At 38.6% G+C, this 16,426-nt stretch overlaps 1 protein-coding gene across 5 annotated transcripts in view; it reads right to left on the bottom strand.

The window, feature by feature from the left end:
- The window catches only part of IDE (insulin degrading enzyme), a 109,179-nt gene that overhangs the window by 16,760 nt on the left and 75,993 nt on the right, over positions 1-16,426 (bottom strand). For all 5 annotated transcript variants that reach the window (XM_077822592.1, XM_077822591.1, XM_077822590.1 and 2 more), the window contains exons 17-21: positions 14,053-14,173; positions 10,952-11,043; positions 7,240-7,351; positions 4,463-4,630; positions 1,708-1,980 (exon numbers count right to left, since the gene is read on the bottom strand). In XM_077822592.1, coding sequence (XP_077678718.1) covers positions 1,708-1,980; positions 4,463-4,630; positions 7,240-7,351; positions 10,952-11,043; positions 14,053-14,173 — 766 coding nt within the window. The remainder of the gene's footprint in view (positions 1-1,707; positions 1,981-4,462; positions 4,631-7,239; positions 7,352-10,951; positions 11,044-14,052; positions 14,174-16,426) is intronic.

The following is a 16,426-nucleotide window of genomic DNA, read 5'->3' as shown; positions in this document are numbered from 1 at the left end:
GGAATTAATTTGCAAACTGGATACAATTAACTTAGGCTTGAATAGAGACTGGGAGTGGATGGGTCATTACACAAAGTAAAACTATTTCCCCATGTTTATCCCCCCCCACTGTTCCTGGGACGTTCTTGTCAACTGCTGGAAATGGCCCACCTTGATTATCACTACAAAAGGTCCCCCTCCCCGCCCTTCTACTGGTAATAGTTCACCTTACGTGATCACTCTGGTTACAGTGTGTATGGTAACACCCATTGTTTCATGATCTCTATGTATATAAATCTCCCTACTGTATTTTCCACAGTATGCATCCGATGAAGTGAGCTGTAGCTCACGAAAGCTTCTGCTCAAATAAATTGGTTAGTCTCTAAGGTGCCACAAGTCCTCCTTTTCTTTTTGCAGACTAACTTAACAGACTAGCACGGCTGCTACTCTGAAACCCGGGGGGAACACTATTATTCTCATCCTAAACACCTCTCCATTAATGTTTGTAATATTTAGAATATAAGATTAAATCTTAGAGTGGCATCTAGACCTGCTCAGAACAGAGACCGACAACATCGTGGTTCAGACACAAGCTGTGGCCTACACTAGTGCTCCCACTGTTGCTAGCACTAGTGGAGCTGCACTGGTAGCAGAAAGAGTGGGAAATTTTAGCAGGGAAAAAGCCTATTATAGAGGCTAAGAATGTATGCATTGTCGTAAGGACTGTGCAAGGTAAATATGACTGCTCTTAACACAGGCACTAGGTGCACATGTAGTACAATCTTTAAAAACACATACAAAAGAATTCAGGCTGACACAATGTCAATAAATAAAGCCTCTTATCATATATCCAACCCTTTACCACCCTTGGCCTACTGTAGTGGTTCATGGAACTCTGCAGAAAAAGAGCTGAAGATCAATAAATGTGGGCTCTGGTCAACCAAGGAGGAGAGTAAATTTCAGAGCATAGGGTCTTTCACTGTGAATGTCCCCTGACAAATACTGCAAACTCAGGTATCCTAGTGGATATCTCCCAGGGTAGAAAGAAAGGACTAAAAGCACTCACACCACAAAGAAATGCATAAAATTATGTGCACAGAAGGCAAAAGATTAGGTCCCTAATAAATTCACTCCTATTCAGTGCAGCTGTAGTTGTAGCCAATTTGCAATCAAATGTTACTTTTAGAAACAAGTGATGCAGAACTTTTTAAAGATACTTGCTTATCTGGGCCTACAGTGTTAATATCAGTGCAAAACCTGTAAGTTTTCCAGTTGTAAGAGAAGTGTTACCTGCTCTCAGCTCTCTCCTTTATATAGTTGCATTCATTAATTAGGACAGTTCAGGCTATTAAACTGTTAAACATTTTAAGTGGAGTCCCCTGTGGGGTTTATAATATATTGGGTGAAATAGTGCCCCTGTTAAAGTCAATAGGCGTTTTCCCATTGACTTCAGTGAGGCCAGAATTTCACCCATTATCTTTACTGAAAATGCAAAGTATATTTGACTCCTCTTTTTTTTCTTGCCTTTCAAGTTATCTATTGTGTCCCTGAGAGATTCCTGCAGAATATTTGTGTAAATTTCTGTGACAAGTGGATAAGAGAAATGCAAGAATTTTCAGTTATTAAATTGTTTTATATTTAAATACAAGTGGAACTAACAGTATGTTTCAGCACTTCAGCCCTCAATTCCACATTTTCACCTGATAAACAATTTTCTGTTTTTCTTACCTCTGTCAAAGTTATACTGCTGGGAAATTATTTCTCCCCAGTATTTAGCACACTCTGCAGACAACTTCTTTGGTTTGTCTAGACGACGAATTGCTAAAGCTTGGATATGTTTCTGGAAGGCCTCCTCTGACATGTCTTCAATGCACTTCTCCATAGTTTTTAGGAAAGCTTCAACCCTGCTTTCTAAGTAGTGCGGTTGTTTTTCTGACTGAATAATAAATCGCAGTCCTTGTATGCCATTAGCCCGTCGCGGACCACTGAACACAATGTAACCTTGACAAAAAAGAAAAAATTGCAACTGGTTAACTACATCTATATCTATGTCCAGTAAAAAAGTTTAAATTTGCCTTCTCTTCAGTGAATTCTGGCTATTAACAATGTATGATACAGTGACCATCTGTTCCTTATTTGTCAACAGGAAATACACCCTACCCCATATTTTAGCATGTTATTTGAAGTGTCACACACTAGAAATGAATGTATGATTTTACATTGCGTGTGATTCCATGAATAAAACATTGCAGTGTTCAAAAAATATAAGCTACATCTTGTATTTTTCAAAGTTTTCTTTTATTTCCCAAAATAGATGTGGTTGCCCTAGAGAGGAGAAAAAAAAAAAGAATGAAGAAAGGTTGTTTGTCATTAATAGTTTCTGATACTCAGATAATAAGTGTTACTAGGTTGAGCATTCAGAATAATTACTTAGATCTACTATTTATATCTAGTATCAGAGGGGTAGCCGTGTTTGCCGCTTTTACAGATCCAGACTAAGAGTCCTGTGGCACTTTATAGACTAACAGGCATATTGGAGCATAAGCTTTCATGGATGAATACCCAGCATCCGATGAAGTGGGTATTCATCCACGAAAGCTTATGCTCCAATACGTCTGTTAGTCTATAAGGTGCCACAGGACTCTCTGTCTATTTTGTATCTAGTTACTACTTCTCAGTTTTATAAACTTTCATTACACGCACATGCACACACAGAGCAGTGGAACAGTCTCATTTTGAAGTAATTTTTTCCATGTTAAACATTCACCACTGAGGTTTGGTACAACTGTGGGCAATTTACACATAGCAATGCACAGAAATGATTTTGGAATTCATTCTACCGACTATAAAAAGGAATTTTACTAAATGGTCCTATTCATTGCCCATTACTATAGCCATGTTATGGTTAACATTCCAGCAGTTGTTTCCTCTATAAAGCTGTACTACTCTCTCAGTGTATTATATACTGAAAAATATCCTATGGTTTAAAACTTAAGATTCTCAGGACAGAAGGAGGACAGTGATCCTTGTTGAAATCCATACGAAAAGGGAAATTCTTAGTAAAATGATCAAATCTCCAACACTGGGTTAATACCTCTATTACACACAATGGGCCCTATCTGTAACATTATGCGGCTGTACAGAGCTGTGCCTAGATACTAGAAACGTGATCCCTTAACTGTTCATGTCCATGTTTACATAGGTTTAAGTTAGAACCCTATTGGTCTTTTATTACCTTTTTTATCTCTCCAAATTAATATTCATTTTGGAAGATCTCTTTTCCAAGTTGATAACTTACATCATAATATAATATTGGATGGATGTGGGATTTACTCAAAGTCTTTACTCAGCCTAGCAGGGCATTTTGTGCTCGGTATTCTCCATTTTCATGCAACCCCCCTCCCCGCCCCCCCCACTGCTTACATTGTGGGTCACTTGTACTTCAAACATAGCATTAGTTTACCTAAGAATAGGATCCTTCATAATGAAAAAGTTCTATCCACATAATAGTTTTTATTGTTGTCATTACAGTAGCACGCAAAATGTACTATGTGCTGTACTAAGGAGGATATGGATATAGTTCATGCTCCAAAGAATTATATGTAGGCTTTAAGCTAAAAGTGATTCTTTAAGGTATGATTTGTGGCCTGGCATGCCATCTAAAAAAGACCATTCCATGTGTACTGTGTGTTGTGGAAGAAAGGGCAATGACAGCTTTGTGAAAGGAAGAGTGGTTTTACTATTGTAAACACCAGGCCTACCAGAGAGGCAAGTTTAATGAATGCAATTTAAGGAACTCAGCTAGGAGACCGTGAGGCTTCATTTTTTTCATTTTGTTGCAATTTGATAATTTAAACTCTCTCGTCTGGTAGTCTCTCTGCCTAATCTAATAGCAGCCACTGGATAAATCACGGGCAAACAGTGGCTCTGTCTCTGACGTGGGAGAGGAATCCGAGAGTTGTAGAGGAACTGGTGAAAAATTTCATTTGAATTAGCTCTGATACATGTGCAGTCACATCCTTACTAACCATGAGTCATACCTATGGCTTTGTAAGCATTATTGCGTACCACTTCTCATAAAGGCTTTTTAGTCCTTAGTGTCACCGATTCTCAGTACTGCTCAGTTTTCTTCTGACAGTCATCTAGCTTTGGGAAGCTGATCTAATAATTCCATCCTCTCCTGTCATTCAGAGCTTTAGATGAGGTGACTTCCATATAACCATTAGACACCATTTTTTTCTGGAGTGAGGCAGTCTTCAGATATTTCAGTCTTGATCTTAAAATCTATGCTTGCTTCATCTCAGTTTACCTTTGTGAACTGTATATTCTTCGGGATCTCCATTAGTTAAAATAACATTTATTTACCAAATGTCCTTTAAATGGCATTCAGGGAGAAGGGTAGAAGCAGAGCTATAGAAAGTCTATCGTCATACTTATCCTTATTTATTACTGAGATATGGAGGATAACTCTGGGAAAACTCACCTAACTGTTCCTTGGTACGCAGAGTGTTGAAGCAAGGCTCTGATATAATTTGACAGAAGAGCTCCAAAAACATATTCTCAGAGGTACTCTGCATATCTGTTTGGTAATATATTTCTATGCCACAGTTGTTATGAACTTCATTCCTCTGTTGATAGACAAACCAACCTCCTAAAAGATAAAGTTAAAGTAATTAGATTCTCTCTCTCTCTCTCACACACACACCCACCCATCCCACCCCCCCTTCCCAAATAGAGTCCAAGGAGAAAAAACAAACAGTCTACCTGCAGATAGACTCTGATTACAAGAAAAAGACGCAAAGCAGATCTTCTATTATTAATCAGGCAACCTGTTTACTAACCTGTGGGAGAAAGATTTTTACAGTATGTTCACAAGGTTAACAAATCCTAGCCTGGCGAGTCAAATGGGTAAGTGAATTCCAAAAGCCAAGGGTCGTCACAGAGAACACCATGCCTATGCCTCCTCTCTTATAACGATCTCAAATGACTCTGCTGATTTCCCACTGATTAGACTCGGAGACTGCTGCACCCATCTAATCCCTACCTAGGGGTGGTCCCTATGGATCAGGGTTGAGGTGCATTTGTGTGGTTGGAGGGGAAGCTTGCACTGCCTCTCCCATGCTTTATTTGTTCTGTAAACAGAGGACTTCAATTTCTACGACAGTCAATCCAACAGATTTATAAAGCATTAAAATTAATTCAATGAGTAATACCAATAGCTTCTTTGGTACATGGCATTTCCTCTAGGCTAATGATCAGCTAGAGATTATGGCCTTTGGCTGTACATTAGCTATCTATTTGTACATATTCTCGGGAATTATCTTCAATCTCTGTAGTAATTATTGCTTAAATCTTGACTCTTTGGCAGTGCAAAAAAATTTGGGTACTATAAATAAATTCTGTAAAATCACCCTAGGTTAAAAAATAATCAGCTGTTAGACATGGCAAGAAGTTATTTGGATAGAAATTACACTTTACTCAATGAAGCAAAGGCAGCACATCACTGAGTATACAAATGCAAAAAATGAAAGTTGCTCTCAAGGAGCTCTGGTCATTCAATGTGTACACTAATACCTCTTACAGAATGAGGCAGGGCTCTCACTTTGACTGTGTAGAATGAGGGAGGACTCACATTATATTTCACATGCACCTACACACAAAACATAAAATTTGAGTCGACTACCATATGCATGCATGGGCAAAGCCAGAAGAATGTTGGCACATCTTTGACATGGGTACTTTGTCCCTGCCAAATTTCAAAGTTCCACACCAAGATGCTAGAGCTATTGAGAGAAAGAAAAAGCAAAAAGCAAAAGAAAAAACTGCACAGCAGTGTTGGTCCCAATGTGAATAACAGCACCAGAGTGCCCCACTGTTCTGATGCCAAGGGTGGTGAAAGCTGCCAGGGAAGCATATGCGGCACGACTGCAGCAGTGCAGAGGAGGTTCCTGGTACTGGGGTCCCCCCATACCAATTCTGATACCAGCTCTATCCCTACTACTGGAAGGGGAGTGCTGAGATGTGGTGCCAACAGGCACGAGGTTCAGTGGCTCGCTCCATTGGACAGGCTATAGATGGCACAGCCCTGGAAAAATCCTAGACCAATGGCGAGGTCGGGATAAACACAGTCTGTACTGGTATTTCTCTCATCGGTAACAGACTCAACAGATGCCCGGTGGTGGTTTCTGACCTACCCACTCAGTACAGGGGAAGGGTCACAGGCACCCATGCCTGCCTTCCTGCCCACCGCCACCGGCTCCATGTCAGTCTGCACTCTTCCTGAAGGAGGCAGAAGAGTTACCCCGAGAACTAGAGTGGTCATGGCTGGTCTTATGTGACATTTCTTTGGCACAGTTGACAGGTAACAGCTTCTCCACCTCTTCAGAGAGGCACCTGCTCCCGCACGGGAAGCGGTCACAGTCTCGGAGCCTGATGAAGGCCTCTGTACTGGATCAGGCTGCATGGCCTGTTCGAGGTGAAAGTCCCAGGCCACCTGAGTCCTTTTATTGAACAATCTGCAGATCAAACAATGCTCTTTAAGGTGGTCCTTGCCAAGACAGAGCAGGCACCGCGTGTGGGGATCGTTGTTAGAGATCACTCCCCCACACGAAGGACAGTGTTTAAACCCTGGTGAGGGTATCAACAGGGAAAAAAACCTACTAAAAAGTTAACACTAACTATATACAATAAAAAACTACACTAAATCTGATTGCGAGGATGTAAGGTTATACCACACAGAGCTCCCACTCCAGCCATGGGCGGTAAGAAGGAACTGGGGGGTGGGAAGGGGTCAGGGTGGGGCCACCACCATGAGTGCTGCCCCTCTACGGGTATGGCTAGGCAAAATCTCTGGCTCCAGCGCACTAAGCATGCACACCCCTAATGGAATACAGGTCTGCGTCCACTTGAAGAACAGTTTTTACTTTAATGTTATTTTGCTTCAAACTGCTGTGCAAGCCACATGTGTGTATTCATCCTTCACATCAACACTCTAATATATTAAGCAGCTAAATACTATTTTATAGTTCTACAAAACAGTTACTGAGCATAACAGAAAGATTAATGTCACAGACCTACCTATACAACTTTTCATATAATGATATTTCCCATTTAATTCTGCAAGATTTACAGTGCAAAATCATTTGAAGTTGATTTTTAGACAAACTACAGGTAATATTCACTTCAAAGGTCATTAGAAGACACCAGGAAACAGCTTTAAATTACTTCCTTTATTACATATAAAAAAATGATTTAACTTACTGTCAGGCAGCTGCACTTCTCTGTATCTTACTAGCTGACTGGGAAGGAGGGGCTTTGTATGCGCATGCTCAATAAGAGTGTCCTCAACCATTTGCATAATTCCTAATGCAGCCTGGAAAAGAAGACATTAGTTACAGGTTTTTTATTTATTCCTTGACAATCCTAAATCTGGCAGCACACTGAAAGACCACAGTTATTCTTGGTGAGATGCAAAATCAGGACTGGAATGGTTAATTTAAAACTAAGTATAAGAAAGTGAAAAATAAAGTGGAAATAAGTGAGATTATTTTCCCTACATTAGATTATTTATTAATTTTATAATAACCCGGTACTACTGGTGAACACCTTCAGTTACATTAATCTTTACACATTTAGCTAAACATTTTGGACCTATTCTTAATATGCTCTCACTTTCTTACCCTTGAAGTATTTATCTATGCAAACTTGAAAACTGCATATGAACTAACCAATTTATATATACAAATGACATTTTGCTAGCTGTTAATTTGGTTTCTCCAAGTATTTCTATACCAGCACAGCTATTCACCCCATTTTGTTGCATTGGTGGAGTTAGGACTGTTGGGATCAAGGTAGTCCCTTTTATATGGGGATAAAAATCACAAGATTTTTTTTTTCCTGTCTCCATCTGCTGGTAAGGCGCCTAGGAAAAATCATTTTGTCCAGCAGCCAGTGACAACTGATAACTCAGTCTCCGCAAGTGAAATTTACTTACTGTCTGATTAACAAGGTGCGGGCCTGACTTTAGGGCTGGAATTTTCAAAAAAGTCAAATGGAATCAGGCTCCAACTCCTAGTAAAAATAAATGGGAACCGAGTCCCTAACTCCCTTAGGTGAATCGCTTCCTAAAATCCTAAATATTTCCTTTAGGGAGGGACAACACAAAGTTTCAAAAGTAAACTAGAGCATCTTGAGTAAAAAATATTAGGACAACCATATTTTCTTATTCTTCAAATCTGAGATCCAGGTTTCCCTAGGAAAAGTCAACTAAAATTTTCTTCTCCTAGCCTGGCAGGCTATGCTGGCATACAGAGATGCTACAGGAAGCAGTTTTTAGACCCTAATTCAACAAAGCATTTAAACATGAGTAATCCTGCCCCTATTTGTCAAAGCACTTAAGCACAAGCTTCAGTCTCACTGAAGTCAATGGAATTTAAAGCAGGTAGTGTACTGTATAGGGATGGGATGACTGACATGCTTAAAGCCCTTGCTGAGTTAGTGCCTTGGTGCCCACAAACACATCACACATAATTAAGTGAAAAAAAAAGAGAGAAGACCTTGTATGTACAGGCATGTGGCAGGGTAGCAGACCAGCTCTGTTACCATTTTTAATTGCTAACTATAAACTTCATTTTTCTTTCAGAAACTTCATCAGATTTTTTTTTAAATACACTACAATATACAACATACAAACATCAATACACGGCAATTAATATGGCAGGAAATGCTGAAGTAACATAGTTTGGATGCAATGTTGGTCATAGTTCTAAAGACAGGGAGTAAAATTTATAAAAGTGCCTAATCAACTTTCCATGAGACTTAGACTCCTAAGTTCCTAAGTCAGTTTTGAAAAAGAACCTTAGAATCTTAAGTCACTTGGGTACTGCTGAAAATTTTACCCAGAGGCTCCAATATGTGAATATACCCACAGATGTAGACTACAATGCTGTGCTTTAGTTATTAAATGTGGATGTTAAATAATATTTTAATTGAATAGGAGATCTTAAAATAGTTATTTTAAAATGATAAAAATTCAGATTTTCTTTTACTGCCTTAAATATAATTAGCTTTTTATAAATACACAATACAGTGTTTATTCCTAAACCGTTCTAAAGTTATAGCCATTTTCAGTAAATCTACAGTTTCAACCTAAACAGCATCAAATACATAGGATATTTGAAGTTAAGGTGATTTTATGAAAAGTTGGTCTTTAAAAAAAGAAAAGAAAAGGAGGGATTTCAGTAAATTACATTAAAAACTACACTTCAATGAAAAAAGTCTTTAAAACCTGACTGTGATGCTGGGGTGGGGGTGGGGTATGGGGTGTGTGTGAACAATATGTATGCCAACATTTTTTAGAAGTCTGGCCTCACGCAGATGTGTAACTTCAAACAGCTCGATTGTTAAGTGCCATGGATTACATGTTGAAAAGTATAGCAACTTATTACAAAATCTGCTTCAAAATTCTATGCAGAAGCCCAAACCTCTTACTCTGTTTCTGTTATGTAAACTCATAACACAAAAATGGTCTCTTGCAGAAAACCTGCAAAAGATCTGTAAATTTATGAAGGGAAAAAAAAGGGGGGGAAGGGATTAGGGAAATATAGGAAATTTCAAGGTAAAGCCAAAATAATATAATATATATTCTACTCTAGAAAACAACAAATTACCACAGAATATGTATAACACGTTGGTGTCACTGTGAGCACTATTTGCCTACTATTAGCAGAAATCAACACCCTACGGTGGCAAACTACAAACGTCAGAATAGAAGTCTAAGCATACAGGTAGATTGCAAGGAGCTCAGAAGAAGCTTGCGGTTCATTTCTGATCACCATGGTCTCCAAATACATAGATGCACCATACATATATGCAGTGATATATATTTTTCTCTCTCCCATAGCCACCCACATGACTGCTTCGAGAAAACATCTTTTTCTCATAATTGGGTCGCATAATACATGTCAGCACAACACAGGGCTCAGTCCTGAGTAATTCTGTGGTGCTTTATAGAGGAATTTAATCACACCTTGTTCAGATATAGAGGGGGTTAGGAGGAAGATGGGATTAGTCTTTAGTTTACATTTCCAGACAAAAAATGTAAAAAAATTAAAACACAACTTTCCTGGAGCTCTTATTTAAAGCTCCAACTTTCTATATCCTATCCTTCTGGCTCCTTCCCTCTTTCGCTCACTGCTGCTGGCCACTTTCCTCTCCGTGCACTCACTGCTGACCTGAAGGGTTTTAAGATAGTCTGGTACTAGTGCACTTTCACTAGACTAGTACAGAAGCACTTCTGTCATGATACTATTGGGAATGCTGCTATATCAGCCCCAAGGGAATAGATGCAGCCATTTTAATATTTTAACTCTCTCACAAAGGTATTGTCACATCCAGTATTTGTAAATGAACTCAGATCTTTGGATAAAGGTGATACAGACGTGCAACTCATTACAGGTTTAATGAAGGACACATTAAACAGTTTGTGCCTCTTACTAGCAGTGCCCTCTTACTCGCACAAGGAAAAGGAACTAGAAGTCTGATTTATGGACCCACACACCTTAGCCTTGTACTAGATGCTTCACTTTGAAGGATTCTGATTTTTTTAACCTTTGCTAGTCAGCTCAGTCCCATGTCTGAAGCTTGTAAATGGAAAACCAGGATCTGTAGCAGTTACTTTTGCAGTCTAATTATTTACTGTAATGACATGCAATGCAGACTTTAAAATATTTAGATCATAAGCTGTTTTCTATTACAGTAAATCTCAAACACCAACGTTCAAAGGGACATTGAGCCTGACAGAGCAGAAAAAACGTCATCATGATATACTTGCTGTAAAACAGCTAAAAATTAAGTGAAGACTATGAAATCATATTTGGCAAAAATTGTTTTAAAATTTGGGAAGATTAAATAAACCAATGGTTTTAAATCCTGTTTTTAATACACACTGTTTCTATTAAAGAAAATATCAGACCTGTTTTGTTATATTGCCATGGAGAAGAGCCTCGATGTGTAACCGTGACAACAGTTGAGATATAAAGGCCTTGAGGCGGAGAAGAGTGACATCTAGAATAGATAAACAGATAGTTAAATCAATCACATGATTTTTTTACATTAGAGGGAATTGACCTCATCATCAGCAGATAGGATGCGTTTCTTGGAGAAAAGGGAAAATCACAATCATCAAAAGCTTTGGATTTTCCCTTAAAAATTCATTGTTGGAAAATTTCCAGGTTTAAATATCAGCACTCATTGCATAGTTTGCTTTGCTTAGAATTCACATAGCATCTGACCCAGATTCCACTAAGAAAAACAACATCCCTGCTCTCCAATCATGCTGAACACACATTCACTCTCCAGAGAAAACAGTTACCATCATTTAGGTCGGGCTGAGAGATAAAGCTGTAGCTATTAACTACATAAAGAACATGTGGCTTATCCTTCTGGAAGTTACAGTACATTACTATCTAGACTAAATTTCTGAACTCAAATTTCATCGTTTGATGGTAATTAGCAATAAATCATACACAAAAAATTATTAATTTACAATATATATACCTGTACTTACGTACGTACACGTACACACACACACACCTGATTTTCATATTTTAAACACTTTTACAATCAGTATTACTCTTGTCCATAAAGCAAAATACAATTTACATATTAGAATCAATAGGCAGAATCAGCAGACTAAGACAGTCCCTTGGTAACGGCACAGACTTTGGAGCCAGGAGACCTGGGGTCCAATCACTGGCTCTGCCATAGCCTCCCTGTGTGACCTAGGAAAAGTCTCTTATTATCTCTGTGCCTCATTTTCTTATCTGTAAAATGGGGATAATCACACTTTCCTATCTCAAAGGAGTGTTCTGAAGATAAATACATTAAAGACTGTGAGGCTCTGAGTTACTATTGTAATGGGGGGTATACAAGTAGCTAAGATAGGTAGATACTTTTATCCTAAAAATATCAATACTTTTTCCAATAATTTTTCCTCTTACTTCAACCCCGACGAACGCTCTCCCAAAAACACACACCATTTCCACTTTTCCTCACCCCACATCAATTATTAGTTGCTCTCACTTCTTTAGTCATAGCTTATATTTAAACTTTCTCCTGGAAAAGGCCAGGGGTCTCTTATTGTTTGTGTAATTAGTCTCTTAATTCTGACTTAAGAAACATTTGTCAGCAGTACATAGGGCTGGGGTCATCTGGTAGTGGTGGTGAGGATGATGGTAGTAAAAAAATCAAACCAAAAAATCATTGTCCCTCAAGCAGAACTTTAATGTTGCAAGACAATTAGACTTTAACCTCTTTGAATAGCAATTCAGTGTTAAATTGCCATGTTAAATACACTCAGTATTAAACTTTAAATAGATTACATTAAGGGACAGAAGTCAGTAAATAAAAAAGGATCTGCAATTCCTAGGAAGAGGAAGGGAGTACCCTTTATCGGGCTGACCCTGCTCTCGCTGAAATTAATGCTAGTTTTGCCACTGACTTCGGTAGGGCCCATTGATAGTCACCTTACTTAACACTGTACAGACAACAGAACAAAACATTTAGGGCCCAGACCCAAAGCTACTCTGTACAGTCGGCCCATGCACTAGTATAAAGTCTAGGGTTGCCAACCTCCAAGATTGGCCTGGAGTCTCCAGGAATTAAAGATTAATCTTACATTAAAGATTATGTCATGTGGTGAAACCTCCAGGAATAAATCCAACCAAAATCGGCAACCCTAAAGCCCCCTATAGCGTGTACAGAGGACTGCTTGCATGGAGCAGCTTCAGGATCAGAGCCTTAATAGTGGAATGCAACAATATACAGTATAGTCAGTTTCTGACCATACTGGATTTTTTCTTTCCCTCTGAAAACATTATTTTTCATTGGCATCTTTTAGAGTTCAATACATCAACCAAGAATGATGAAATAACTATCTTGCAGCACTATGCAGAAGCCAATCAGAATCAGGGCCTCACTGTGCACTGTACAAATACAGAGGTATTCCCAAGAGTTCCTGTTGGAAAAGATTTATACATTTTTTAAAAAAATTTTGTTGCTGATATTTTTCTGGTAAAAGCTTTTTCTTGCAATAATTAAAAGGTATACAGTGCCCAATATATTTTAAGCCTGCCTCAGTAGCAAGTGTACAAGATGTGCACACTCACCTCTATAAATATCTCACTGAGGGAAACATGGTGAGGGAAGGGTAAATTCACATCTTTGCTCATGATGGCATTCAGCTGAAAGCAGTATTTGGTAGGGCTGGTTTAATAGGGTGGTAAGATGTCTGAAAATTAGAAGATGGGAAGCAGCTACAAAAAGATAAAAATAGAGGAGCAAATCCAGCCCACTTCACTAATATGAGCCGTCCCACAAAAGTCAAAACTTGCATGAGAAAGGCAAGCTAGATTTGGCCCTAATTTACATCTTCTGGAAGATTTGCTAGGGGTGGTCTAAAGAGATATTCACCATCTTCTTTCTGCAGATTGCTCCAACAGCAGCCCATTCTCATGTCAGGCCAGAGTGGGGTACTACATGTAAAGTTCACTAGCCTCTGCTAAAATTATAGATACATCCTCAGATTATTTTGAAGTTGTTGGTAACTTTTATATTTTAAATTACGCTCCCCAGTGAATATAGAAAGGGATCTGTTCTTCATTAAGGACTGTTTGCATGAAAAGTTTGTAGGCTTTTTTCCAAATATTTTTGAGACAGTGGTCATCAAAAAGTAAATACATAATTTAAAAAAAAATCTTAATTCCCAAACTGGGTTTTCCTTACATTAACTAATAACTAAAAAAATTAAAGTTTCTCAAACTTTAAAAACACTATGAAGCAACTGCTGTACAAACATTGCAAAATATGGTTCAGAGTTCAAAATATGTAGCTCCATTAATGTTGATTAAGTAATTACTTGTGAGGACAACAGACTATGTTCCCATTCAAAAACGGAAACTCCTAACTTTACTGAAACAATACAAAGCTCAGGATTCTGAACATGATCAAAGTCAAAATAGGCTAAAATAGTGAATACGGTAAAAGAAACAAAGTTACAAATTAGGGGGAACTCACCATCTAGAGCTTCTTTTAATTCATCTTTGGTCCAAGCAACTTCTGTCATCAACAGTCGGAGGTAATACATAGCATGCTGGTGAGGCTGTTCAGCTCGAAAGTTGTTAAGTGATCGCATGTACTAACAAGGTTGAAATAGAACATTCAATAATTACAAAACTCAGCTTCTGAATATAACGGCAACATCACCCCTGAGCTACTTGGCTTTGTAAACAACCCAAAACCCCACATTCCAGATGCCAGCAACATTCTTACTATTCTACACTTGTGCTTTCTTGAGTAGCGTAATAATTGGATTGAACTATGCTCATGATGATGTAGCTTTGCTTACATGATGAAGAAGCTAGGAACTAAGCTAGTTTCAATTTTGATAAAAAACATTTATTCTCAGAGTGCAATTTTCCATTAATTCATTATGACAGATAACTCCAAACCAATATTTTCAATCATTCTAGTCAAGGCCTATATATTCTGTGGCAACTATTACCAAATTCATTGCTAGCTGCAAACTATAACTAATTGTCCAGTGCCCTAGTCTCACACTGTCAGACAGAGGCAGGGACAGCTACATACAAAAGGAACAAGAAAAGAATCTATTTTCGTGAGCAAGGCTGTGACAACTGTTATTTTGCTCAGTTTGCATCCAGGCAAAACAAACACAGTCATCTCCTCGAACAGAAAGAATGGAAAGAACAAGCTAACAGTCTTGGCAACGTGGGATCTACTGGGTCCATATAGCCACAGGTAAGCATATCCTCCATTTCACAAGAGAAAGTCAGCTGTTTTTCAGAGGCCAGTGGGTAGGTGGGAAATGCAACCCCTATGACCATAAGGTGAGAGGGCTTTGTCTGGACTGACAGGAAAAAAGGGGAAGTGTCTCCTTTAAGAGTCCCTCCCTTGGGAATTGGGAAGGGGTGGCAGGCATCACCTAAGCCTGCAGGCAGGTGAGTAGGACTTAGGTAACCCACTGTCCCCCTGCACATCTGGAGAGAGTATATAAATCCTACTCCCTCCAGCCTGAGCCCCCTCCTAACCCAGGATTAGTTTAGGACTGGATTTTTCGCTCAGTTATGGGCATTGTACAAATTGCCTCATTTATAATTAGGAATGACTTACACCCCACCATGGCTAATCTGGCAGTAAGGGGGAGTGTGCATGTGTGTGTGAGATTCTTTTTCCCTTCCCCATAGCAGCTCAGGGACCTGATAGGGTAGATCAGGATGTAAGGTTCAAGATGTCACAATTTAGCAAGTGCCAACAAGTGTATGCTGCTACTCATTCCATAGGGGTCCAGTTCTGTGTAAAACTGGAAGTGGATTTAGGGGAAGGCATCCCCTAAAGAAAAGGGGGAATAAGCTTAGGGCTCCAAGTGTCTGCTGCAGCAAAGAGACAACCCCCTTTCCCCAGCCCCTTAACCTTCATATAAGGGAAGGGTGGGGGTTCCCAGAAGTAGACTGGAATCAGCTTTGGAGGGCTGATGGCACCACATCCCTTGCATTTTGTCTTTCTTTCTGTGTTTCTGAGACAAAGAGGAAAAAGCTGGTGAAGAATGCATTCCCACTTTCACCTACTTTATAAGAAAAAAGGAGCTGACCCTTTCTTAACATGGATGAGCTTGTGGGAGAAGAAAATGCAACTTTTCCTCTTTAGATTTTGATATTTTTTTGGTTTTTCCTTTATGTTGTTACACACATGGATATAAAGACAATAAAAATTGTACATACTCACAAAATATGTAAAATAATGAAAAGCAAATTCTGAGATAAAACTCCCCTGAGTTCTAGAGACATAAATGAGAAAATATCTCATAATACATAAAGGAAAATCCCCAAGAAGTATGCATTATAGATAATGTATACATAGAAATATTTAGAAATTTCTTTGGGGTTTTCCTTAGTTTTAAACTTAATTTTTATCTGTTTTATGCTGCCATGTGTGTCAGTTTACCACAGTAATGAGATTCAACGTGCCACAGATATATAGACCCCGATACTGGACTAAATCTTCCTTATATTTGATATTCACCTATTTGAATATTAAAATTAAAAGTTTCCTGTTACATGATATAATGCTCTCTTCTCATGTATGCAACTCCAGTGTAAATAATTACATTTCTAGATTGGACTAACAGAAGTAACAGAAGTTGTAACCTATTTCAAAAGTTTAAAAAAAATTTGTAAAATGCAGTATATAAATATGGATCACTGAATTTTGTGCCAGTTTTCACTTCCGGAATTCTGCATATCCATGTACTGCATATCCTATACCATGAAATGGGTTATGATCCCCTGGGTCCAGAGGGGTCATTTATGTTTCTTTATGGCTAGATCAGATTGAAATCCTAAATCTTTTTCTTGTTGTAAATGGGATCGGA

The sequence above is a fragment of the Eretmochelys imbricata genome, chromosome 7, assembly GCF_965152235.1.
Source record: "Eretmochelys imbricata isolate rEreImb1 chromosome 7, rEreImb1.hap1, whole genome shotgun sequence".
NCBI lineage: Eukaryota > Metazoa > Chordata > Testudines > Cheloniidae > Eretmochelys > Eretmochelys imbricata.
Note: the sequence above shows the minus strand (reverse complement) of the source record. Positions and strands in the feature narration are given on the sequence as shown.